This window comes from Papio anubis, chromosome 2 (genome assembly GCF_008728515.1).
Source record: "Papio anubis isolate 15944 chromosome 2, Panubis1.0, whole genome shotgun sequence".
Classification (NCBI taxonomy): domain Eukaryota; kingdom Metazoa; phylum Chordata; class Mammalia; order Primates; family Cercopithecidae; genus Papio; species Papio anubis.
This window is the reverse complement of record NC_044977.1, coordinates 49,903,510-49,929,349: the sequence shown is the minus strand read 5'-3', so window position 1 is coordinate 49,929,349 and position 25,840 is coordinate 49,903,510. Positions and strand designations below refer to the sequence as shown.

General features: G+C 42.2%; 2 protein-coding genes and 1 long non-coding RNA gene across 8 annotated transcripts in view; 2 read left to right on the top strand and 1 right to left on the bottom strand.

Annotated features, from left to right (window-relative positions):
• Positions 1-1,896: 1,896 nt before the first annotated feature.
• Positions 1,897-24,165, top strand: CCDC174 (coiled-coil domain containing 174). 2 transcript variants are annotated; one of them, XM_021922678.2, is made up of 12 exons: positions 1,897-2,137; positions 4,731-4,835; positions 5,844-5,944; positions 9,212-9,270; positions 11,888-12,065; positions 15,372-15,467; positions 17,149-17,291; positions 17,774-17,868; positions 18,398-18,530; positions 20,580-20,732; positions 21,542-21,863; positions 21,953-24,165. In XM_021922678.2, the coding sequence occupies exons 1-11, from the start codon at positions 2,096-2,098 to the stop codon at positions 21,838-21,840; spliced, it is 1,404 nt and encodes a 467-aa protein (XP_021778370.1). In that variant the 5' UTR covers positions 1,897-2,095; the 3' UTR covers positions 21,841-21,863; positions 21,953-24,165. The 2 variants fall into 2 exon arrangements, with proteins under 2 accessions (XP_021778370.1, XP_031518967.1); XM_031663107.1 differs by having other exon boundaries at positions 1,899-2,137; positions 21,542-24,165.
• Positions 17,860-25,259, bottom strand: LOC116273732. Its single transcript, XR_004182087.1, has 3 exons — positions 25,177-25,259; positions 20,973-21,140; positions 17,860-17,944 (listed from the first exon to the last, which is right to left on the bottom strand). It is a non-coding gene; the product is annotated as an uncharacterized LOC116273732 (long non-coding RNA).
• C2H3orf20 (chromosome 2 C3orf20 homolog) overlaps positions 24,496-25,840 on the top strand; it is a 93,832-nt gene continuing 92,487 nt past the window's right edge. For all 5 annotated transcript variants that reach the window (XM_003906860.4, XM_021922676.1, XM_009181298.3 and 2 more), the window contains exon 1: positions 24,496-25,575. The gene's annotated coding sequence lies outside the window, so the exon portion shown is untranslated. The remainder of the gene's footprint in view (positions 25,576-25,840) is intronic.

Genomic DNA, 25,840 nt, shown 5'->3' with positions numbered 1-25,840 from the left:
TATTATTAATACCTTTTAATGTTTCACATTTTCTTTCAGAAGATTTGTAACAAAAATACACGGAATTTAGTATGTGTTTCAATAACATGGGTAAATACAGAATCTGAACAAGATAAGTCTATAAGGTATAATCCTTCTTGTGGGGACAGAACACTCCACTCCACTAAGAAAAGAGAATCACAACATTATTAGGCCCGATTATCTCATACTGCTTACTGTTCTAATTTCAGAGACTGGCAGACTTGGATAAATAAACAAATGAAAATAAATAAATAAGACTGAACACAGTCAACTGCCTCAATTCCCCTCTCCTTTTCCCTTTTCCCATTTTCTTCATACAGCCAGATGAGATGAGGATGTGATGAACCTCATTTTTCTTCTAATATGGGGGACAATAGTTCCGCTTCTAGGACTCTTGCAAGGATTATATAATATAATCTACATAAAGAGTCATACACGTGCCCCACATGTACTAAATGCTGCTGTTACAATCATTATGATCACTTTCGCCTTGCTGCTGTAACAAATTGCCACAAGTTTGGTGGCTTAAAACAATTCTTGTAGAATTCTGGAAGTCAGAAGTTTGAGATGAGTGTTCAAGACTAAAATCACCGTGTCAGCAATGCTGCATTCCTTCTGCAGACTCTGGAGGAGGGCCCATTTATCTGCTTTTTCTAGGGGCCTCCTGCATACCTAGGCATGTGGTCCCACTCTCCCTCTTCAAAGCATCTCTGATCTCTTTCTGACTCTGGCCATTCTGTCTACCCCTTATAAGGATGGTTCGATGATAGGGGACCCACCTGCACAATCCAGGCTAGCTCCCCATCTCAATAGCTTTAATTTCATCATCTCTGCCAATTCCCTTTTGCTATATAAAGGTCACCATATATCCAGATTCTGGGTTTTCGAAGGTAGACATCTAGGAGTGGGGGTAAGGGTGATTAGTCTGTCTACCATAATCATTAACATGTTTATCAAGACTAGCTCATTTAACTCATCTAATCTTCACTAAGACCCATGAGGTAAATGAAATTATATCCCCCTTTGGAAACTAAGGCACAGGGAAGTTAAGTAACTTGCCCAAGGTCACACAGGCAGTAAGCAGTGAAGCAGCAATTCCAACCCAGAAAGCCAGCTTTAGAGTTCACTTTTTTTTTTTTTTTTTTTTGAGACCCAGTCTTGCTGTGCCCAGGCTGGAGTGCAATGGCATCATCTTGACTCACTGCAACCTCTACCTCACGAGTTCAAGCGATTCTTCTGCCTCAGCCTTCTGAGTAGCTGGGAATACAGGTGCGCACCACCACGCCCCGCTAATTTTTTTTTTTTTTTTTTTTTTTTTGTATTTTCAGTAGAGATGGGGTTTCACCATGTTGGTCAGGCTGGTCTCAAACTCCTGACCTCCTGATTCATCCGCCTCGGCCTCCCAAAGTTCTGGGGTTACAGGCGTCAGCCACCGCGCCCGGCCGAGGAGTTCACTTTCTTAACAGCTGAAATAATGTAAAGTGGCACATAATAAGCACTATATTAATGTTAGCTATTATTCTTGTTATTTCTGCTAAGATTAATATAATAATCCTTATCTCGTACGCTCTTGTAAGAACCAACTATTTAACGTGTGAAAAGTGCCAGGCAGCAGGTCGTCGAATTGTAGTTAGATTCTTCCGGTCCTCCCAATCCACCTTTCCCGAGACGCTCGAGTTCACTTACTCAAGCGTCAGCCTTACCCAAGACGGCGTTATCTTTGTCCCCAACCCCACATCCGCCCCACCCAATATGGCGTCCATCACAATCAAAAGCTTTTTCGGCCCTTCTCAAGATGGCGCCCACGCTAATCTTGTTACCTTCCGCCCTCAAGATGATCTTACCAGTTAGCGTCAACCTCCGCACTCTCTGACCTTTCCAAAATGATGGCGAAAGTAATACGCACCACACTTTGACCTTCTCAAGATGGCGTTGAGCTGACAAACTCGCGTCGCAAACTCACGCAAACTCAGTGTCGTTATCGAAGACACTTCCGGTTGCGACGGAGGTAGGTTTACGAGGCTTGCTTCGGGTGCGAAGGGTTCTTCTTGGGCCGGGCCACTGCGGCACGACCATGGACCGTAGGAAAAAACCTTTGGACGTCACGGCCTCCTCGGTGAGTGAGAGTATGAGGTAACTCCACGGGCTCCGGGTTCACCCTATCTCCATCAGACAAGAATGTCGACCTAGCTTGTTTCTTCAGTCGGGGACCCAGAGATCTGACCTCTCCCCTCAAACAGGAATCCCCGACCTGGATTTTCTTCTCCAACGGGGATCCGGTTCAGTTTTCTTACAGGATCCTGAACTGGGCTTCTCTTCTCTGACACGCGCCCGAACCAGAACCCTCAGACACGGACCTGAACCTGGTGTCCTGTGGGTTAGGAATCTCCCTACCTCCCTCTGCCCTGCCCGCAAGGACCTGCACCTCGCCAGCCTTCTCCCTTACAGTCGGGAGGAACCGTAGCTTCTTTTTGCTATGCAGACATATCCTCTTCCTGGTTTCTCCTCCATTCAGGGACCCCCAAAGTCCTCCCAGAACTTTAGAGTGTGATATATTCCACAGGAGCCGAAAGTGCCCAGCGTACCCCACCTGGAACTAAATAGTTGTTAATGCAGCCATAGGGAACTGTGAAGTCTGAAAGGATGTAAGCAGTTTTATTGAATCAGCTACCCTAGAAAGAAAACGTGTTCTAAGTACACATTTTGTGCCAGCACTTTATATGCACTATCTCACTAATCCTCCCAATGGCTTTAGGAGGTAGGTGCTATTAATATCTCAGTTTTATAGATGATGAAATTGAGGCCCAGAAAGATGAAGTAGCTTTCCCCAGCTTACATACAGAAATCTTAGTGATAGCCGGGCGCAGTGGCTCAGGCCTGTGCTCGCGCCTGTAATCCCAGCACTTTGGGAGGCCGAGGCGTGCGGATCACCTGAGGTCGGGAGTTCGAGACCAGCCTAACCAACATGGAGAAACCCTGTCTCTACTAAAAATAAAAAAAAATTAGCCGGGCGTGGTGGCGCATGCCTGTAATGCCAGCTACTCGGAAGGCTGAGGCAGGAGAATCGCTTGAACCTTGGAGGCGGAGGTTGCGGTGAGCCGAGATTGCACCATTGCACTCCAGCCTGGGCAACAAGAGCCAAACTCCATCTGGGGCTGGGGCAGGGGAAGAAATCTTAGTGACAGACCCTTGCTCATTCAGTCTAGCTGACTCCAGAGCTGCTGCCTTTTCATCATCAGAGCAAATTGCCCAACCTTTGATTTAATCTTGAATTTACTTAAGAGTATTAGTATACAAAGGGAGTATGAAGGAAAACAAAGGTGTCCCAATATTTGAGTACTAGTTATTATTGGTAACTAGTATTGGTTAAAATTGGTACTAGTTATTATGTTTGTTTGAAGATCAGGAACCAAAAAGCTATAAATATTAAAGCCAACCTATACTGATAGGCTAAAATTAGCAATAATTGTAATAAGAATGCTATTTGAGAATTTACAATTTTTTGAGCATCTTTTAAAGTCAAAGGCCGTTGTAGACTAGGAAGATATGTGGCTGGAAAATTTGGTGTGGTTAAGTAAGCTGAGAAGAAAAAGAAGTTTTTCATTTGTTTTTAAGAATTTACAGTATTAGGGTCTGCAGTGAAACTGCCCTTTGCATTTTTAAATGGTTACCTTTTAAATCAATTTCTTCCAAAATGAAAATTGAACTCAGCCATTTTTATTTTCCTTAACAAGTAAAGTGATTTTTTAAGAATCTGATGGTTAAGTCAGTGATTAAGTATGTGATTTACAAATGCCCATCCATATAAGCAGCTGTACCTGGACCCTTAAAAAGGGAACTGTTGTTTTATCTTTTGCAGAGTAGGCAGGGGTGACAACTGTAGCTGAGGGAAAGGCACTAATACTCACCCAACTGCCCCACTCCCTATGCCTTGGCCTTCTTTCCTCTTCTTGAACCGTGAGATTCAGCCAAACTTACGGTTTTTGAAATGGATTAAGTCAGACATGGAGCTGTTACAATTCACCCAGTCTATTTCATTTCTAGCTGTTGAAATAATGTGTCTTTAAAGGCTCTGCTCAAAGCTTTCTCTGATCACTCTGCTGGTAAGGAAATGCTCCCTTATCTGAACTTGTGTGCTACTTTCTTCCATTCTAGAGTCATTTGTTACATTTTGCTAGTATTATAAATTACTTTCCTTGTTACATTGTAGGCTCTTTGAGGTAGAGAGTATGTCTAATTCATGTTTATGTTCTGCTCTTCAGTGTTAAGTACCATGCACAAACTGGATGCTCAGATAGTTTTGGAATAACGGCATTTCCCTGTAGAAATAATAAGTAGTGATGATTAAATGAGTGCAGTGCTAGTCACAGAGAAGGTGCTTAATAACGCAAGTTTAATCTGAAACTAAAAGATGCAGACTTCATTAATTTTATTTTGCTTTATCACTTTCTCCTTGACTAAGGAAAGCCTCAGGTGTTGAAAGTTAGAGTAAAAATGCATTTGCAGCAGAGGTAGAATGAAACATGACTTAGCTTAATTTGTGTACTGGATTCTACATTTAAACATTAAGTTATTTAAACATTTAGTTTTTTAGCCATATTTGTCCATTTAGCAGAACTTGAAATATTCCTTTGGAAATTATAATAATTTAGCAATCCAGTCACCTGCAAAAATTTAATATTTTTGTTTACTTACTGCTTTTATTCTAGTTGGTAGATCTTAAGGCTGAACTCTTCCGAAAGCAAGAAGAATTCAAACAAGAAAAACTTCTAAAAGATTCTGGAGTTTTTGGAAAACCAAAAACAACTAACAAGGTAAAAAATAAGATCTGATGATCTCCATTGGTTCCAAACATGGGAGAATTATACCATATTTAAGTGTTTTAAGGTTGTCAGTGGTATCTGTACACATAAATGTTGAGGAAAAAATCTCTATCTTGTGTTTAACATTTGCATGAAATGTTATTAAAATAGAAATTAGTAAGATTATATAAAAGTGCATAGTAATGTGGTAATTCTTTAGCACTTCTTTTGGAAAAATGTGGATTGTTTACATTTCATAAACAGATGGAAGGTTATCTGGTTCTATAGGTGTTGGGTATCCAAATAGAGATAAACAATTAGATAATATAGGAATATAGCAGAAAATATCAGGGTGAATAAGAGCTGTGAATGATTTTTCCAGTTTTATAGGTAATAGTGTCTACTATTTGTATTACTAATTCTCTGTAATATGTACATTTTCATTAGTCTTGATTTAGGTTGTAATCATTAAGGAGATAAAAGATAGTAGGAAGTGATTCTGCACTCAAGAAGCTCTTTAGGCTGGGCGTGGTGGCCCACGCCTCTAATCCCATCACTTTGGAAGGCCGAGGCAGGCAGATCACTTGACCCCAGGAGTTCAAGACCAGCCTGAGCAACATGGCAAAACCCTATCTCTGCAAAAAAAAAAAATTAGTCAGGCATGGTGGTGCACATCTGTATTCCCAGCTACTGGGGAAGCTGACGTGGGGGGATCACTTGAGCTCAGGATGTTGAGGCTGCAGTGAGCCGAGATCGCACCACCACACTCGAGCCTGGGTGACAGAGTGAGATCCGGTCTCAAAATAAATAAATAAGTTATTTATGTAATTGAGGGCTCTTTTTTTAGCTCCTGCTTGCCACATATAATCAGTTTCTTTGTAGGACACAGCTTATCTAGTTATCTCCATTGATTCATAAGATCTCATGATCTCCTTTGTTTTTTTTTTTTTTTCCTGATGCACAAGTAGATTTTTTTGGCAATCATGTGGTTCTGTTTTGTCTTCTAAAATTATTCTCCAGAAACCAAGTATCTGGAGCAAACAGAATGTAGGCGTTTCAAATCGAGCTGAGAAGGATGCTGAACAGAAGATTGAAGAACAGAAGACTTTAGACAAAGCAAGGTAAAGTTATAAACTCTGGTAAATATAGTTACCTTTGAGGCTGCCCAGGCAGAGACATAGAAGTTCAAATTTTGTTCTTTTTGATTTACAAATTTTATTTTTAACATCTTCCTAGCCCAATACTCTAAGTACTCTAAAAATGATATAATTTGCAGCTATATCTGTAGTCTTATCATAAAAAGGTAAGACATAGTCACAGTTTATAAGATGAAACATTCCTGCTTTCAGCCTTTGTTAGACACTAAGATTATCAATACATTATTAAGAAGTGTCCCCATGGTGTGGGCTAGGTGGGATGACATTAGAATTTAGAAACCCTAAATTTTCCCCCTACCCTTTTATTTTGAAAAACTTCAAGCGTACATAGAACATTCTAGTATTCTTCACCTAAATTCCCTAGTTAACATCTTGTCACAGGTGCTTTCCCTCTCTCTCACACATACACATGCGTGTATGGAGAGACTTTGTTAAGCATCATACTTTCCCTCTAAATCTTTCAGCATATATCTTCTGAGAACAAGGACATTTTCCTACATAACCACAATACCACTATCATACCCAAGAACTTTAACACTGATAAATGAGTATTACCTATTTTGTGGTCCATATTCAGATATCACCAGTTGTCCCAGTACAATTATGTACTTTATAGATTTAAAAAAAAAAGATTAATCCAGGATTCAAAGATTACACATTGTATGTAGTTGTCAAATCTGTTTAGTCTTTTTAAATCTAGAACAATTCCCTTGCCTTTTGGTTGTCTGTTATGCCATTAACGTTTTTAAGGGTCCAGGCCAGTTAGTTCTGCGATGTCCCACAACCAATTAGAGTCACATGAAATGTTTTTGGTAAGAATAATATGTAGACGGTGTTGTATCCTTCCCATTGAATCACATCAGGAGGCTTATAAGGTCAGTTTGAGTCATTATTGGTGATGATAGGTTTGATTACTTGGTTAAGGTATGAATACTTGATTTCACCACTGTAAAGGTGCCTCCTCAATTTGTAATTAATAGTAATCTGAAGTGCAATTAATAGTAATCTGAAGTGGGAAATTTGGAGACTGTGTGAATATCCTCTTCACCAACTCGTTTCCATGCAATGATTTGTTACCATTAATGAGTCTTCATAGTTATCATTTATCACATTGCTGGTTTCAGAATGATGATTTTTCTAATTCTGTCATTCCATCTTTATTATTTTTCTAAAGAAAAGACAGCTTCACTCTCAGAGAGAATCCCAGGCTTTAATGTTTGGCATGACATGCTTTTGGATACATGGAATAATAAAATTCTGTAGTTACAAACAGTAGTTGCCAAGGTTGCTCAGCTATCTTGGGTCTGAAAATAGAAGGCAGAGTATTAGCCCATTTGTGGACTTTTTTTCTTAACATTTGAGCTGTCCCCAACAGACCTCAGGCTTTACTGAAAGATATGATCAGTTTTGAGACATTTCCCACTCTTGGACATATTCTCAGAATTTTAATTTTGTCCAAAGGTACCATGATCTTTTATTATTTTGCTCTGTATATCAAGAGTTTTTATTGGCACTTTGCTGTGCTTTTTCTATGCAGTAACTTTTCTGAAGCACTTTGGTTTTGCTGTGTTGTGGGAGTCAAGACATCTGCAGGACATCTGCCTCCCTCCAGAGCTCAGAACACACAAGCACAGTCCCAGGCGTTTTTGAGGTGGAAGGCCTTGGGCAAATTAGTTATCCATTAAGACTCTTTTCTTTATCTGTGAAGTGAGGTGGTTAATACTTAGGTTATGAAGTCCTTCAGGGAATTAAAGGAGATACATAGTGTCTGGCACTTAGAGGTTGCAGACAGTGTCCCTGCTGTCATGCTCTGAATTCCATCTTTCTAACTGAACAGAAGAAATTGTTCTTTAAAGTCACTGGTGACATCCTCATCCACTAAATCCAGCGGCTGTTTCCCTGACACCTTCCTTGATCTCGATTATCCACTTGTAGACTGTTCCTGACCCCTGAAAACTGTTGCTACACCGCACCAAGTTTCATATCCTTTCTCACGTGCTCTCGTCCTTGCCTGTCTCTGTCTATTTTGCACCATTCTCTGTTTTGCTCAGCGCCCTCTGCTCTACTGGTCTCTCTTCCTTGAAAATGTCAAGCTCATTCTCACTTAATCTTTCCTTTTTCTGCCCTGCCTCCCCTGCCCCCAGATCCTCCTGTGGTTGGCTGCTGCTTGCTGTGCAAACCATGGCTAAGTTGTCATGTTCAAAAAGGTTTCCCCTGACTGCCCTCTCCGAGTTAGTGTCCTGCTCACTCACTCTAACCTGACACTTGTTGCTTTGTGTTTTGTTTGACTTTTAAATTTTTTTTTAGTTTTATTTTCATTAAAACAGTAAGATCCTCTGATGATCAGCTAGTTACATAAGAGCCCTCCAAAATAGGGGTCTTAGAAGCCTGATATGAGTGAGCTGGTCCATCATGCACTGCATTACTGCGGGTCCAGGGGCCTCTGCTGGCATGTGTCTGTTCCCTTTACAGCTCTTCTCACAGTCTCAGATCCTCCTTTTCATTGCTTTATTTATTTAGCTTTATTGTCCTTCTCCATCTCTAGAATGGAAACTCCCAGGAAACTGGGACTTTTTCTTGTTCCTGTGAGTCCTCAGTACCTAAAACAGTGCTTGGCAGGTAGGAGGTGTGCAATAAGTGCGTGGCGAATGGATGTGTAAAATAAAAGAGGAATATTTCTGACATTGTGATTAAGAGTGATCATTCACAGGAGAACTCGCAGATGACCTCTTTGGGGCTTCTCTTTACCATCATTAAGTATTTCCAGAATAAAGAATTGCTCACCCTCTCATGGTCTGTACCACTGAAAAATATATGTCATCAGGATTACTGTGAGCAGAGAGGCTGCTTTGTTGGAATGTTGATATTTGTTTTAAGTTGGCAGTTAAGTTGTTGGAATCTTAAGTCAGTTGATTCACTTATTCATTCATCAAATATTGATTGAGAACCTGCTGTGTGCCAAGCGTCATTTTAGGCCCTGGGACCCAGTGATGAATAAGAGGACACAGGCCATGCACTCACGGAGCTTCTGTTTTCCTTGACAGAGCAGACATGGGGGAGGGTGGTCTGAGGGTCTCCTCAGGATGGTGTGGTCTGTGCTGGTTGTGGTTGTCTTGACCCCATGAGGCTGGGCCTCATGGGCAGATGATACCTGTCAGGCAGGGAGTGTGGGGGCAACCAGGATGAACAGTTTTAAGACTATTTCTAATACTTGTATTTTTTTTCTCCTAGGGAAAAATTGGAAGAAAAAGCCAAATTATATGAAAAAATGACTAAAGGAGACTTTATAGGTAAATAAAATTTTTTATTTCTACTTCATTTTCTGTAATTCATACAGCCCTTTGATATTACATTACTTGTTAAAATAACTGTAGGAGTAGAGAGAACATTTAGACATCAAAATTTTACTTTCTGTGGCTGCACAGAGACAAGAAAATCAGCAATAATTTACCAAGTGTCTGGTGGGTGCCTGGCAGCATGTTAGGTGCCTGGAAGGGAGAAACAAGTACTGGAAGCCAGATCCTGTGCCTCTGCCCTCAAGGCAGGGTCATCCTCCGAGGAAAATGGCACAGAACAAAGCAAAGTTAGGGAACAAGGTCTGAGTCAGTCACAGTTACCTACAATTACAGCTGTGCTAAAACAGGGTGGGTGGGGCTGGGTGGAATTGTGGTTCTGTCAGGTGCTAGAGTTACTTTTTTCTTTCCCTATTATCCCTCTGTTTTCTTTTTTTTTTTTTTTTTCTGTGATGTGCTTATAATTGCTCTAAATCTGTTTGGGTGTAGTGGCTTACGCTTGTAATTCCAGCACTTTGGAAGGCCAAGGCGGGCAGATCACCTGAGGTCAGGAGTTTGAGACCAGCCTGGGCAACATAGTGAGACTCTGTCTCTACAAAAAGTAATTTAAAAATTAACTGGACATGGTGGTTCATGCCTATAGCCCCACTACTTAAGAGGGTGAGGCTTGAGCTCAGGAGTTTGAGGTTACAGTGAGCTGTTGATCCTGCCACTGCATCCTGGGTGTGGTGATCTATGATCCAGCCTAGGTGACAGAGTGAGACCCTGTCTCTAAAAAAAAAAAAAAACTCCCTTATCTCATATCTCCCAGAAAAAATCCAATCCATAATTAGACAACAGTAGAAGAGATTTTATGAGGCAGTGCCTATTTCATTCCCAAAAGGCAGGGAAAGTGAATATGTAATCAGGGAAGTCTTTTGGGAGAAGTTGGGCTTACCTTTGGCAAGCTGGAGAAAGGAATCCTGCAGGGCTAGATTGGTGAGCAGACCAGCCGAGGAAGGGCAGGGCCAGAGGTCAACAGAGTCACCTAGCCTAGCATGGCTGGGGCCCAGGTACAGTAGCAGAGCGGCAAGGCTGGTCCTAGGTCCCTGGCTGCTGCTTCCCAGACCGCAGGGGCACGTTCCCTGTACAGCAGGAACCCAGCACGGGAAGCTCAGACACTCAACAAAGCTAAGCACTGTAGGAGAGGCTTTGCCTTCTTCCTGAAGAGGCAGCAGGATGGCCGCCTACTGGGAGGCCTCGCTAGCCTATGGCCTTATAACTCAGACTACATCTCCTCTCTATTTTAGGAATTTTGTGGTTTTTAAAAATAAGTTTATTTTAGGCTGGGCGTGGTGGCTCACACCTGCAATCCCCGCACTTTGGGAGGCCGAGGCGGGCGGATCACAAGGTCAGGAGTTTGAGACCAACCTGGCCAAGCGAAACCCCGTCTCTACTAAAAATACAAAAATTTGCCAGGCGTGGTGGCAGGCACCTGTAGTCCCAGCTACTCGGCATGCTGAGGCAGGAGAATTACTTGAACCCGGGAGGTGGAGGTTGCAGTGAGTCAAGATGGTGCCATTGCACTCCAGCCTGGGCGACAGAGTGAGACTGCATCTCAAAAAAAAAAAAGTTTATTTTATTAAAGTCTTTTCTCTTTTGATTCAAACTTTACTTATATTGTTAATATAGAAATCAGGTCCAAAGGAGTGTGAGTGTAGAGACCTGATTTTGTCAAAGCCAGCAAGCCCACCTCCTGATAGATATGTCAGACCTACAAGTTTGGGCAAGTTATGTTTTGGAGCCTCAGTTTTTCTTCACCCTAAGGTGGGGAAAACACCACCACTGGTAATAGGAAGCCTAATGTCAGTTCAATGTAGCTTAATCTCTGTCATCAGAGAAAAAGACTCAAATGACTGTGTCCTAAATCCAGCGTAGTGAAACTTTAGGTATACATAATTTGTGCTACATGAGCTATCCTGGGTTAAATTAGGTGTCACGGATTGTTGTTTAACTTTCAGTGTGTGTTTTAGCTCCTTAAGTGGACCATAAGCCCTGTGGGCAGAGTGTCTTGCGTATCTGTATATGTCCTGTAGGGTCTCGCTCCATGCCTTGCCTGGAATTGGTGTTCATTGGCTTGACAAGAACTCAGATGACTTCTTTTACCTGTATTATGATCTTTAAAACATTTACCAAACCACAACAGTATAATTAGGGTTAGTGATCTAGCCCACATGATGAGACAGATATGTAACACCTAAAGCAAGAAGTTCTACTGTCCTGATCTGATGACATGGAAAATGCAGTTTTGCTTCTGTATGATGTAATTGGTTGGATGAGTTGCATAAAATCAGACTGTTGTGTTATCTTAAAATGACATTCTAAGATGGTTTTGCTTACTCAGGTAGTGTATTGATGAGGCAACAGAAAACTTTAGGCTTTTTCAAGATTTTTTTGTGTAGTATGTGTCAGTTCCCAAGGTGGCTGTGTCTTTGTAAACGTTTGGGGAGTGGAGGCATTGTCTGATGAGCCATCAGGGGTGATGGGGCCACCAGGCAATGAATGTGACTGCTTCTTGTCAATTCCATGTGTGATTTTCCTTTTTGATGTCTGAAAACTGATTTTTATGTTGTAGATGAAGAAGTGGAGGATATGTACCTTGTGGATTTCACGCAGAAGATCATAGACAAGCGCAAAGAAATGGAGGCATCTGGTGCCCATAGAGATTCTCAAAAGGCAGGAGAAAGGGACGACGATGAGGAAAACCTTCCTGAGGGAGAGATCCCTCCTCCCCAAGACCCCAGTGAGGAATGGTTGGTAACATCATGGATTAGCTCTGAGGAACGTCCTCAGACTTGTGCTGACATTTTGGGAGTGATTTTGTTGGGTTGTTATCAAGCCATTTCTCTTTATTGTTTCTGGGTGTTCTTTTGAGACTTCCTTTTAAGTTAGGTTAGATTAGGTTATTATGGATGTAAAAACAGTAGCTCAAATGAAGACATAATTACAATAATTACATATAATTACAAATACTGACTGAGCTCCTGCTGTGTGCCCAGCCCTGTGCCAGGCCCGAGGAGACTCTGCCTGGCAGACTTGGTTTGCCTGGATCACTAACATGAAACAGTGCGGGCAGAGCGCCTTCCTTTTGTACCTGTGCTGCTGCCTTACCCGTGTCCTCGTTCTGACATGGTGGAGAGCTGCCATCTAGGAGAAGGAAGCCGGCAGTGGTGGCCCTGTATGTCTTACTCTGACTGTGACATTGTTTGGCAGTGTGGTGTGGACTCATGGGCCTTGGACGGTTCCAGCTGTACCTCTCACTGACTGTATGATCTTAATCAGGTTTCTCAGTCTTTGAGGCTCAGGATCTTCCCTTATAAAATAGAGATTATACTGCCTCATTCCCATGACCCTTTACTTTAACCCCCCTTCAAGAAGTAAGAGTGTTCTGGGCTACACAAGAAACTGCTGCCTGTGAAGTATAAGCAGGCATTTTGTAAACCTTTGTTATTGACATTTCCTGAATTTTGCCTATATGTAGATGAATGATAGAAGAACCAAACTCGTCTTTTCCTTATAGAGACTATCAGTAAGTGGAGAGACCAGAATGGGAATTCTGTTACAATGATTTTTTTCTACCTAAGATATTATTGTTTGGAAACTATTCAGCCGTTCTTGAAATTGCTGAGAGCTGTACTGATGCTCTGACAATTTTCTGGGAACACACCCTCTTGCCTTTGGGATCCTTCTCATCCTCCTTTCAAGGCTGGAATAGCCTCCTCATGGTGGGCATTTGTTAGGAACTTCTCAGGACTCTTTGCAGCAGGCGTTGATCTTTTGTCAGCCTTTGGCCCTGTGGGCAGTCATTGATGAGCTGAAGAGAGCAGTCCCAGCTACTGTGGATGGTAGAGAAACTGCATCTTCATTCCACTGAGGGTGTCCATGTTGGTTCAGAAATAACATTCTCATTGGGATAAAACAGGTATCTTCTTACCTACTTTCTTACATCTAAATAATTTGGTACCATTTGGAACAGGTACCATTTGGTACCATTTGGAACAGGCTTGAACAGCCTGCAAGCTATAAGGAACCAAAAGAGAAGAACATACAGTCTCTTCTTTTGGTGCCTTTCTTCATCATTTCTTTCTTTTTTATTTATTTGTTTTTGAGGCAAGGTCTCCACACTCCGTCACCCCGCGGGAGTGCAGTGGCATGATCATGGCTCATTGTAGCCTCGACCTCCTGGGCTGAAGCAATTCTCCTGCCTCAGTTTTCAATTTTTTGTTTGTAGAAACGGGGTCTCACTATGTTGCCTGGGCTCTTCTTGAACTCCTTGGCTCAAGCAATCCTCCCGCCTGGGCCTCCCAAAGTGCTGGGATTACAGGCGTGAGCCATCATGCCTGGCCTATCATTTCTAATCTCTAAGTGATGGCTCTCTCATCTAAAGTCAGGTAGCACTTAATATACTTCCTGCTCTTCAGGTATTACCTATTATTTATTATTGACACATACTAGGCCTCATTATCAGAAAAAGATTTTAGCAAACTTTTGGTAGTCTTTATGTACCCAGTGTTGTTAATAAGCATTTCATGGGTGTGTGCCTTAACTTCCCCAGACCCTTGGAAGATGGCATGGCTGTTAGCCCTCCTGTATTACTCTCCTTGCCTGAGGAAAGCTTTGTTTGCCTGCAGGGGTTGCTCAGTGAGTGAGTGCTGATTAGATGGAGCCTTGGCTGACTACTGTCTTGCCACTTCTATTTAATGGGATCTGTATGTTTTGGAGGCCTTCTCCAGAAACAGAATAGTCTATGATTGCTTTTCAAAGCAGAAATCTCATCTCCTTTGAAACGTCTAATGTCTTTTTAAAAATTTTTGCTTATTAATGCCTGTGTGATTACAAGCAATTTGCCAGTGATTTGAAGAGTTTGGAGGGCAATTGAAGGTGTCACATGCCACCATATGGTGAAGGAAGACGCTCTGCAAGCAGTTCTGACACAATTTTTTGTTTTTAAATTAAGCTCCAGAATCGTAATTGCTTGTAAAATCCTTTTGATAGTTAAATTCCAGGTGGTAGAAAATCTTTCCAAGATACTGTAAATAATTACACAGACCATCTGGCTAGATGGTTTTCTTCCCCATCCATTTGGGGGGAAAAAAAGGAAGAAAGAAACTGCTTGCTGCAGTTGGAGGTTTTATTTCTTGTGATAATCAGCTTCAGTACTAGAGTAAACACTCAGTTTTTAAATCACAACTAACAATTGAAATCAGCATTGCTTGAGAGGAAAAAAAATTGCTAACAAAAGCAAAGCCACATACCTGCCGAATCTGACCTTAGATTGGTCTGCCAGGTAGTACTTATTGGACCCTTAAGTGTGTATTCAGTACCCTGCTAAAGGCTGTAGGAGATTCTCTGCCCGTAATTTAAAAAGTAAAATATCTGTTGCGTCATATTACAAATGAAATGTTTTTCATGAAAATCCGTCCATATTTTCTATTGTAGGAAGTCAGAATATTTCATTTTGCCTTGCTATCTGCCTGGCTTAGCTGTCTAACCACTGTCTAGTTTGAGCAAAGATGAGGAGAGAGGTATGGTGTTTGGCTTCCTCCTAATTAAGAAGAGTCCAACTCTGAAAAATACTGTGAATTTCTTACATTACGAGATTGCTAATACATTGGGTAGAATTATACCAATTAGAGGAAATAAGAGAAAGAAGAAAAAGTCTGACTTGAAGTCTGTGAGGAAATGAGCAAGTTGAAAATCTCAGGCACAAGGCAAAGTTACTAAGATACTGATAAAATGTCTGGAATTGTCTCAACTAGATTAAAGTAAGTTCATAGATGCTGCAGCAAAATTCTGTGTGGGTGATTTATCTGTGAAATCAAAGACATAAATGATCAAAATTATTGTCAACAGTTTCTAAAACTAATATTTAATAAGGAGCACAATGAGCTTATTGTGTGTCAGCTTTAAAACGCATATTCCTATCGGTGGTGGTCTCTGAGGCTGGGGGCTCTTCTTGGTAGTGAGGCTTCTCTTTCCCCTTCACTGTTCACCTACTCCCTGATTTAGGGGCTTGTACATGTGTACAAGTCCTTCACATCTTTTTGCTTTCATTTCAGGGTGGATTATGTGGACTCTTTGGGGCGTTCCCGGCGCTGTATGAGAAAAGATTTGCCAGATCTGCTGGAGATGGATAAAAATCTTCAGGGGAGACTGTAAGTGTGTGTGGTATGCAGAGCTCTGCCCAGGTCTGAAATGCAGCCATAGGGATTGTTTTGTGAGGGGAGGCTGTTTTATAATTAATGATCTCTGTTGCTCTAGTAAGGAGATATTGATTGATTGAAGCACTTTTTAGTGGTTAGCATGCACATACACACATAATCCGCACTTGGAGAACAACCTGACTGGTGGATGAGTAGAGCTGTCTCTTTCACCTTGAAGGATGTCTGACTACGGAGTAACAGAATAAGCCCAAACCAAACCAGCAAACCAGCCTTTGTGGAGAAAGTGGTTTGAGAATTTATACTTGATTTTCCCACAAGCAAGTAGCTCCAGGGAGAGAACTTATTCACTTTTTCTTTATGTATCATTGCATTTTTGAAATAAGGACCTTTTTTTTTTTTTTTTTTTTTTTTCTTTGAGACGGAGTCTCGCTCTGTCGCCCAGGCTGGAGTGCAGTGGCGCGATCTCGGCTCACTGCAAGCTCCGCCTCCCAGGTTCACGCCATTCTCCTGCCTCAGCCTCCTGAGTAGCTGGGACCACAGACGCCCGCCACCACGCCCGGCTAATTTTTTGTATTTTTTTAGTAGAGACGGGGTTTCACCGTGGTCTCGATCTCCTGACCTTGTGATCCGCCCGCCTCGGCCTCCCAAAGTGCTGGGATTACAGGCGTGAGCCACCATGCCTGGCCAAGGACCTTATAACTAGATTTTTCAACAGGACCTAAGACCTAAGAGATAACTCTAAAACATAAAATCTGAGAGGTAACTCTAAAACACAAGACCTAAGAGAGCTCTGAAACATCCAGGGGAATAAGTTCCTACAGGAACTTTTATGTGAGAAGTGTTGGGAGAAACTCCACCTTGTCCAAGTCCTGCAGGTTCAGGCATCCAGCAGATAGCCTTTGGCTTGGCATAAGAAAGGGAGAGTGGAAACCTTGAGCTTCTCAGGGCCTGGTCATCTGCAAGGACAGGAGACATCACTCAGGCCAAAATGTGAAGCAGTTTTCATGTCCCCAGACGAGAGACCATCCACAGGAGGAGACCCAGAGTTCCTCCTCCCTGCCTGGGCCACCTCCCATCTGGTCAGCCCAGGACCTGGGTGGAAGGAAAGTTTTATGTCTTGAGTGCTCGGGCAAGATTCCGTCATGCTAACGTAACGAGTCTCGTGCTTGAGTAAGAAGAGCGAAGGCTGGCCAGGTGCAGTGGCTCATGCCTGTAATCCTAGCACTTCAGGAGGCCAAGATAGGCAGATCACCTGAGATTAGGAGTTCAAAACCAGCCTAGCCAACATGGTGAACCCCTGTCTCTACTAAAAATACAAAAATTAGCCGGATGTGGTGGTAGGTGCCTGTAATCCCAGCTACTCGGGAGGCTGAGGCAGGAGAATCTCTTGAACTTGGGAAGCGGCGGTTTCAGTGAGCCGAGATTGTGACACTGCACTCCAGCCTGGGCGACAGAGCAAGACTAGTCTCAAAAAAAAAGAAAAGAAAAAAAAAAGAAAAAAAGGTGAAGGCTGTGTAATTGATTTTCTAGCAGTTTTGTGGGTCAGAAGCCTCTGTAGTTCCCTGTCTTCTTTATGAAGTAGTGTTACTTATCCATGATGCAACTGACTGTACTTAAACACTGATATCTCAGTCCTTATCTGAAGATAGTTTTTGCTGTGTTTTCCTGCTAGTTTTGTTAGTCCTGCTAATGAAAAAACCCTGTTATCTGAAGATATGAGAAAAGAACTTCAGCGCCAGCAATGGGAGGAAGAAGAAAGAGAGGCCTTGAAGAGGCCCATGGGGCCCGTACATTATGAAGACATTCGGGAAAATGGTATGACTATTTTCTTGCAGCTTTGCAAATCTTTTTTCTAATCTTAAACTAATGGCAAACATTAAGGGAAGTATTCATAAAGCAATAGCTTTTACATGGAAATTAAAGATCCTGCTTTGGAAATTGAAAATATCTCCTTTGTTCACTTCATAGCCTTAAAATACTCACATTGGGAATATCTTCCTGACAGAGGGTCTGGTAATCCAAGGGATTGTTTCCCAAGAGAAGTGGCGACAGCCCATGGCTGAAAGCAAACGAACGCTTGTTATGCTTCCCTTGGCCAACAGGACGAAAACTTGGTCTAACTTTTGTGTTTCTTTGGTGTTTTGTTTTTTCACTTAGCTGTTTTCTTTTTCTTTTTAAAACTTGTGCCGAATATCACTGTGTTTCTTTTTGCTTTGATAGGAAATGTGGCTTGAGTGTAGTTGAATGATCAGGACAGTCTGATTTTGGGTAATTTGGGTAATTTGCACTTCTTTCAGAGGCCCGGCAACTCGGCGTTGGGTATTTTGCCTTTGCCCGAGACAAAGAGTTGAGAAACAAGCAGATGAAAACCTTAGAGATGCTGCGTGAACAGGTACAGATAAATCCCAAACGGCTGTGAGGAAGGATGCGAGCGCTTGGTTTCTTGCTGGACCACACTGCAGAAAAATCTAGTAAATTAATTAGAAATTAAAATTGATATTTGGAATTGCATAAAGGTAGTTGCCATACTATTTTTGTGTTTCAAATTTTATAACTGCTCACAAGTAACCTGTGCAACTTTGATGTTTTAAATCTGGTGCCAAATGTGGTACTTTGGAGCGGCTTGGTTGGGAAAATAGTAAGTTACTTAAGGGATTAAGGTGTAGGACGGAATGGGTTGGTTTTCTTGAGTGTTAAGGCTTGCAAGGTGCTCTTTGAACACTTACGAAACTTTGTAAGACATCGGAGGGTTCGTATAAGAGTACTTCATAGGGCTTCATTGTAAGGATCTCAAGGATAGCTTCTTAGAGGTGGCCTGAAGATCAATTAGCTAGTCTATTTTTAGAAGAAAATTTCATCTTTTTGAACAGGAATATTGCAAATTTGGCTTCAAGCAAATAATTTTCTGATTTTCTATTCAGACAACAGATCAGAGAACAAAACGAGAAAACATAAAGGAAAAGCGAAAGGCTATCTTAGAGGCAAGACTTGCCAAACTTCGACAAAAAAAGATGAAAAAATCAAAAGAAGGTGGAACAGAGGAAGAAAACAGAGGTATATCATGTCTATGTTGCTGAACTTCAAAAGGGAAAATTTTGTTCCATTGACGTCTTGCTAATAGGGCTGGCAACGTGAAAATTATCCATTTAGTTTTATATCTAAGCAAACAGTATACCTTTGAGGTACTGGCAGGAGCAATTTTTATAACCAAAGTGATGCAGAATGACATTCAATGTTTTTAGGCTATAGATGAGGCTATGAAGCAACAATACATTGTGTTGCGTCTTAGAATGGCATAGTCTTGTAACTGAGACTTAGTAAAGAGATATTTTAAGATAAAGTTTAGTTTTGCATATATATGTTTTAGACTTACATTTTTTGCTATTGGTTATTTTATATATATATTTAAAGAAACTTATATTCATAAAGTTATGTAGTAAAAGAATTTAGAAATACGAATATCGACAGCTTGCCAAAGCTTACCAAAGAACCGTGCTGCAGAAGTTGGTGATTTGGAACTTGGAGCATGGTTCCCCTTGGAAACACTATTAAATGCTGTGTCAGACTAGCTTATTGTATAAGTTGTGGTAGTATAAGCTAAATTGCCATCAATCTAGAGACTCCTACATAGAATGGCTCAAACAAAATAGAGATCCATTTCTTTTTTGAGACAGAGTCTACTCTGTCAGCCCAGGCTGGAGTGCAGTGGCCGCATCTCAGCTCACTGTAGCCCGGCCCCAGGTTTACGCCATTCTCCTGCCTCAGCCTCCCAACTAGCTGGGACTACAGGCACCCGCCACCTCACGCTTCCAGCTTAGTTTTTTTTTGTATTTTTTAGTAGAGACGGGGTTTCACCGTGTTAGCCAGGATGGTCTCGATCTCCTGACCTCGTGATCCGCCCTTCTCGGCCTCCCAAAAGTGCTGGGATTACAGGCTTGAGCCACCGTGCCTGGCCCGAGATCCATTTCTCTACTTAACAACTTGGAGGTGGGTGGGTGAGTGGGTATCCAGGGTAAGTGAGCAGCTTTGCCCCAGGTGGTCATCTAGTCCCAGGCTTCCTCCAGTCTTGCTATTTCTGCCATTTCCTAGAGTATTTTTTTCTTCTGCACAAAGCTTGCTCCCCTGCTCCCCTGTTCATGATCCAGCCTAGGGGTAGGCAAGGAGACGAGGGAGGGAGCCAGCTTCCTTTTTAGAGATATGAGTGGGAACTTATATACGACCTATGCATTTACATCCCGCTGGCCAGAGCTCAGTCCTGTGGGCCACACCTCACTGTAGGAGAAGCTGGGAAATGGCCTCTCCAGCAAGCTGGCCACATGCTTAGCTGAAACCTGGGGGCATTCTATTACCCAAAGGAAAAGGGGGAGTGTGGGTATGAGGGGTCGTACAGCCCTCCAGCTCTCACAAAGCTTATGTGAAGCCATGGGCCGTTTCCTAATGTCTGAACAAAACCAGAAACATTTGGGAATTTGAAAACCATCTGTTTAGTTTCAGATAAATGCTGTCTCTATAACATGTTAAGCTGTGCAGATTGTTTCACTAATTTTGCTCCATCTCCTGAACATCTGTCATGTCCGGAAAATGTGAAGTGCCACCACAGTGTTTTTTAAAAATCCATATTTCTTTTACATTTAAAAAATGTGACCAAAATTGAACAGCCTACACCAGACCCCAACTCTTCATCCCCTTGGCTCTGCTTGCTTCGCCTCAGATTGTGATGTTAGTTGAGTGATTTGGGGGTTTCTGGTCCTGCAATTGCCAGTTTGGAGAAGCAGAGTGGCATAGTGAGGGGCACAGAGACTAAAATCCATCCAGCCCAGCCCAGGACCCCAGCCCGTATCACTTTCTACCTGTGTACCATTTCGGAGCTTAATTTTCCCCCTCTATAAAATGGGGATAACATGGAAATATTGAATTTATTAGGACTGTTATAAGAATTAAATAACCTGTTGTATACAAAAGACTTAATCCACTGCCTGGGACGTGATAGGTACTTCATAAATATTGATGGTTACTTTTACTTTCAGGATTAGCATGTTCTATATTTTTAAAAATAGCTTTAGGCTTTGTTATGACAGTGTCTTATTCCCTTACAAAAAATAGATGGAGATGTTATTGGGCCTTTGCCACTGGAGCCAGAGCCTGTGCCAGCTCCACGTCCTGCTGCCCAGAGTAGCAAGGTAGAAGTCATTGTCCAGGAGAGGAAGGACACCAAGCCCGGAGTGCCACACATCCGGGAGTGGGACCGCGGAAAAGGTAAGGGAGGTGGGCTCTGAGGTGTAAGAACTCTCTAGTGAATGGAAAATGGTTTTTTTTCCAGAAGCACTTGGGGTAAGTTTTAACTTCGTGCTGCCTCGTGTGGTTTTACAGCTTTGGAATGCCGTTTCTCAGGATCTGCCTTTAAAGTATTATGAAGGTTTGGTGTTCTCATGTGCCCTGTTTTTTGCAGCCTCTTTTATGTTCAGTTGAAAATGGTTTGCATGCCAATGTACTAACCTGGATTCACACATGGTTCCACTGGGGAATTTTCCTGGACATTTTTTCGGTAAATTCTCTAGAGTGTCCACAGCAGCCTCTCTTTGGAAGACTATGGTTTATGCCTCTTTGAAAAAAATCGTTTCAGTAGAATATAGTCCATGCTGTCTGAGCTGATAAGATCCAAAGCTAAAGTAAGAGAAATGCAAGAGCCACTGTTAGAAATAGAGGTGAAATACCAAACAAAGTTGGGCAGGTCCCGTTTGTGTCTTCCAAAACTCAATAAAGGACAAAATTTGTATTTTGGTATGAAATACCTACAGTATCGTGTCAAGCAGATGATTTGTCTGTATTTCTCTTTTTCTGTATTTCCCGTCTCGAGGTAGTCACTCCCTTTTCTTAGCCTGGGCTTTTATACTGGTTGTAGGTATTATTTATACCTTGTAACATAGTTTTACTGTTGCCATTCTTATTCTTTGGATAGTTTGTGGTGGCTTTTAAGAAATATATGCAATGCTTAGATAATAGTAACAATAAATTCAACTGATTTGTTAATCTGTTCTAATAATTTTCTTTCTCACTTTTACTAGAATTTTCCTTTGGATACTGGTCGAAGAGGCAGTCAGATCTCCGGGCTGAGAGAGATCCTGAGTTTGCCCCACCGTCAGATTACTTTGTGGGTCAGAAGAGAACTGGTTTTTCCAGCAGCCAGGCATGGAGCAGGCCTGGGCCAGCACAGAGTGACCCAGGGCAGTGCTCTGACCAGAGCCACGGACCTAGCCCTGCACATATTTCACCCACTCCTGCCCCCGACAACCCACCACAAGCCCCCACAGTTACTTTCAAAACTCTGGATGACATGATTTCCTATTACAAACAAGTGACTTGATCTTTCAAAGCACCCTGACTTGGGTTTGTACTTTGATAGTGCCTTTCTCTCCCAGAGAGAAAGAAATGACTTTAGGAACTGAATTTGTACCTTTGTCCTCTCCTTTTCCTAGGAGGCACACACTTGAGGTTGGATTGGTCAGTAAGGAGGAAAGTCGTGGAAACTTTGGCCACTTGGCTGTTCATTTCATTCTAAGAGGGATATGGACATACCTACCTGGATTTACACGTGAACTGCAATAGAATAGAAGTATTTATTCTGTAAAATTTGACACTGAGATGTGCTTAAAACCCTATCTGTTTCATACCTACTCCCATGACTTACTCATATTTAAGGGTTCTTTTCCATTCCTTTTGCAAATACTAGCATGCAGGTGTCTTTATTCCAAGGGTTCAGCTTCCAGATCAGCTGATGGAACATAGGTCAGGAGGAATTTCTCCCTGTCAAGCAGTGGCAGACTGCATGGGAGGCAAAATGCTCTGTTCTCCAAGAGGACCCGGAAGTAATCACATAGGAAATGATAAGGAAGACCAGGAGGAGCTCTTCATAGTCCAGAAAGGTAGAAGTGGGAGTTGTTTACTTACTTTTACTGTCATACCATCCTATTACCTACACTTCTGTGTGCAGTGGGCATTCAGTAAATGTGTGTTGAATGACGGACGTACGTGGAGGCTGCTGGACCTGGTCAGAGACTGATACGCCTTAGCGGCAATGGTTACAGCTTTTCAGCGCATCCCACCTCCCTGTCGCCCCCATGCTCAGCTTCCTCACGTTCAGGAACCTGACTTGGATCAGACTTGGGGCTGCACAGTGGAGCAGGTGGGTCCCCATGTCATTAGTAACAAGGAGAGGGTTGGGAGTGGGCAGGGCTCCAGAAATTCAGCGAGGTGCCTGGGCACCCACCCCATCCTCTGCCTGCCACACCTCAGAGGGTTCCTACAGCTGCAGACAAGCAGTTGAGAGTTGATGACCAGGCCCATAGGGCTCCCATAGCTGGTTCCCAGGCCAGTGAGTGCTGTGAGAATGTGGTAGCACAAGTCCTTGATGTTCCTTGAGTGGGAAGGAGACGAGTGAGTGAAGGAGACTGTCCCCTGGGGGTCCTCTGCAATGGCATTGTCTCTGTTCCCACAGTGCTGCAGTGTGGAAGGGAGTGCCCCATCCTCATTACAGATAACACTGGAGTGTGGAGGGGTCGATGACTCGTGCAGGGTCATATGGTACCTAAGAAGCAGATCTCAGACTTAAACACAATTGATGTCTGACTCCCAGACAGTCTTTTCAGTGCCCTCTGCTCTTCGTTTTGTTGCCCTAGTATCAAGCAATCTTAGACAAACATCCTGAATTCTTACAAACTTACCTCTAAATACCGAGGGTAAGGGTGCCAGTCCTGTTAATGGTCAGCCTAATCATTCTGTCAGCCTAATCGGGTAATTGCTTTTTTTAATAAATACACATAAAAACCAGCTAACCCAGCTGCCTTTTTTGCAGAAATTGACAAGCTAATCTTAAAATTCACATGGAAATGCAAGGAACCCAGAATAGCCAAAACAATCTAGAGAAAAAACAGGACTCACACTTCTGATTTCAAGACTAACCACAAAGCTACAGTAATCTACACAGTGTGGTAGTGGCATAAGAATAGACACATAGATCAGTGGAATAGAGGCGAAAGTCCAGAAATAAAACATATATCCATGGTCAACTGATTTTTGACAGTGGTGCCAGGACCATCCAGTGGGGAAAGAACAGTCTTTTCAACAAATGGCTCTGGGATAACTGAATATTCCATGCGAAAGAATGGGTTTGGACTTCTGCCTCATGCCACATACAAAAAATCAACTCACGATAAATTGAAGACCTAAATGTAAGAGCTAAAACTACAAAACCAACTGAAACAGCTTGTAGGATAAAGAGGGAGGAGAAAAAAAAGAAAAATTGGAATACTAAAAAGAAAAATAGAATTATTAGACATGCTAGAATCACAGGAAAAATAGAAAAAAGAAAGGGTAGAAAGAAAATAATGAATAGACAAAAGATGGAAAGAGGATGTATGTGTAACGCAGAGCAGAAGGACCCGAGGCTGACTGGAGTGGAAAGGAGAAGGGAGATAGGGGCAAGGCAGGCAGCAGGAAGAGTTGTAGGTATGGGAGCCAGCATCACAAAGGGTCCAGCCCAGGTGACCACATCCATGCCTGTGGCATTCGGGTGGATGACGAAGCAATTGTGCTCGTTGGCTCATGGTAACTGTTGTCTAATAACTGAGTCACATTTTCTCTGGGATTTCAAAAACTAAATAAACCTATTTATAATCCTCTCTTAACAGTACAAATTTAGTTCAGTGTTTTGTGAGCCCTTTTCTGTTTCAGATCCAGTTCTTTGAGTATTGACACACCATCAGTCTTACTGTGTGACACGGGCCTGTCTTGTACCAGTGTATCCAGCAGATGGCATTAGAGTTCTTAGATGTCAGCTCCATACTCTTAAAACAGCACCCTCCAACAGAAATAAAAAATAAACCTGTGGCACATGCCTGTAATCCCAGCTACTTGGGAGGCTGAGGCAGGAGAATCGCTTGAACCTGGGAGGCGGAGGTTGCAGTGAGCCGAGATCGTGCCATTGCACTCCAGCCTGGGCAACAAGAGCGAAACTCCGTCTCAAAATTTAAAAAAAAATAAGCCCAGAGTGTCATTTTCAATTTTCTAGCAACCATATTTAAAAAGTGAAATTATTTTTAACTCACCATATCCAAAATATTCCAACATGTACTCAATACATGCAAATTATTAGTGAGATCTGAAATTATTCTTTTTCACGCTAAGAATTCAGAACTCACTGTGTATCCAGTTATAGCATATCTCAATTTGGATGCTAACTTTTCATCAGGAATACTTGATCTGTATTTAGGTTTTATAAAATGTGCGGTTGAAAAACACAAATTCATATCCAAGTTGTTCCAAAGATACTTAAACATAGTAAAGTTTTTCAGTAACTGAATTGAATATCAAGTTTGAAAAAATAAAACCCAGTTCCTTAGTCATGCTAACCTCGTTTCAGATGCTCAAAGGGTCCGTGCATCTAGTGCTGCTGTCCTGGACACAGCGGCTCCAAGTGATCTGCTTTTACACGCTTCCTGGTCCGACTACATTAGTAACTAAAGTATTGGCCAATACATTTCTCCCAGGCAGACATTAAACATTCACAGTACTCTGTGGCCATGTTTAACTTGGGAGCAAATAGTGGCAAAACCTCCTATAGAAAAACATGACCACACCTCATTCGTGCCTTTGTTGAGCTGAGCAAAATGCTTTAGATCAAAAATTGCCTGGAATTACTTACTTTCATTGTAATCTCTCCTCCAGGCCTTTGTGTGTTTTGATAGAGTTCGTTTGAATTGGCTCAATAAATCATTTTGTTTGCTGCAGAATTCCCAAAGGAGAACATTCAGATCCATATACATGAGATTCCTGCTGCGTTTAGCCATACATTTACCAGACTTGTGGGGCCGTTTATTCCCTGTGAAAGCTCAAGTGCAGCCCTCAGGGAGGTTTTCAGCTGACCTTGTTGTGACATGCAGATGAGGTAGTTGAGTTTAGAATTTGGAACGGGTATGGGTACTGGTCTTCACAGTTAACACAACCTGGAGTTGCCCATGCCATACTGTGTCCTTTTAAGTCAGTAAATTGAGCTAAGTCGGTTGTTTGGCAAGCAGTTCGTGTAAAAAACTACATGGCTAAGGTAAGTGATGATAATCGAAAGGAATTCATTGACCCACTGAAAAGATGAGAGTAGACGAAACTACCGCGGTCATCCTGCCTGCCCGCCCTGTTAGCTGGCTGGGTCAGGTGTTTTGCCCCGGTGGGCTGTGGACATTATCTTCATGTTTAAAGTGTGTGTACTGGGGGCAAGAGGCCAGGGATGGTGTGATTGGTGTAGGTCATTGTCTAGGAAAACTAGAAAATCCAAATGTTCAAAGGAAGTAAGGTGTTGTAGTGAAAACCTG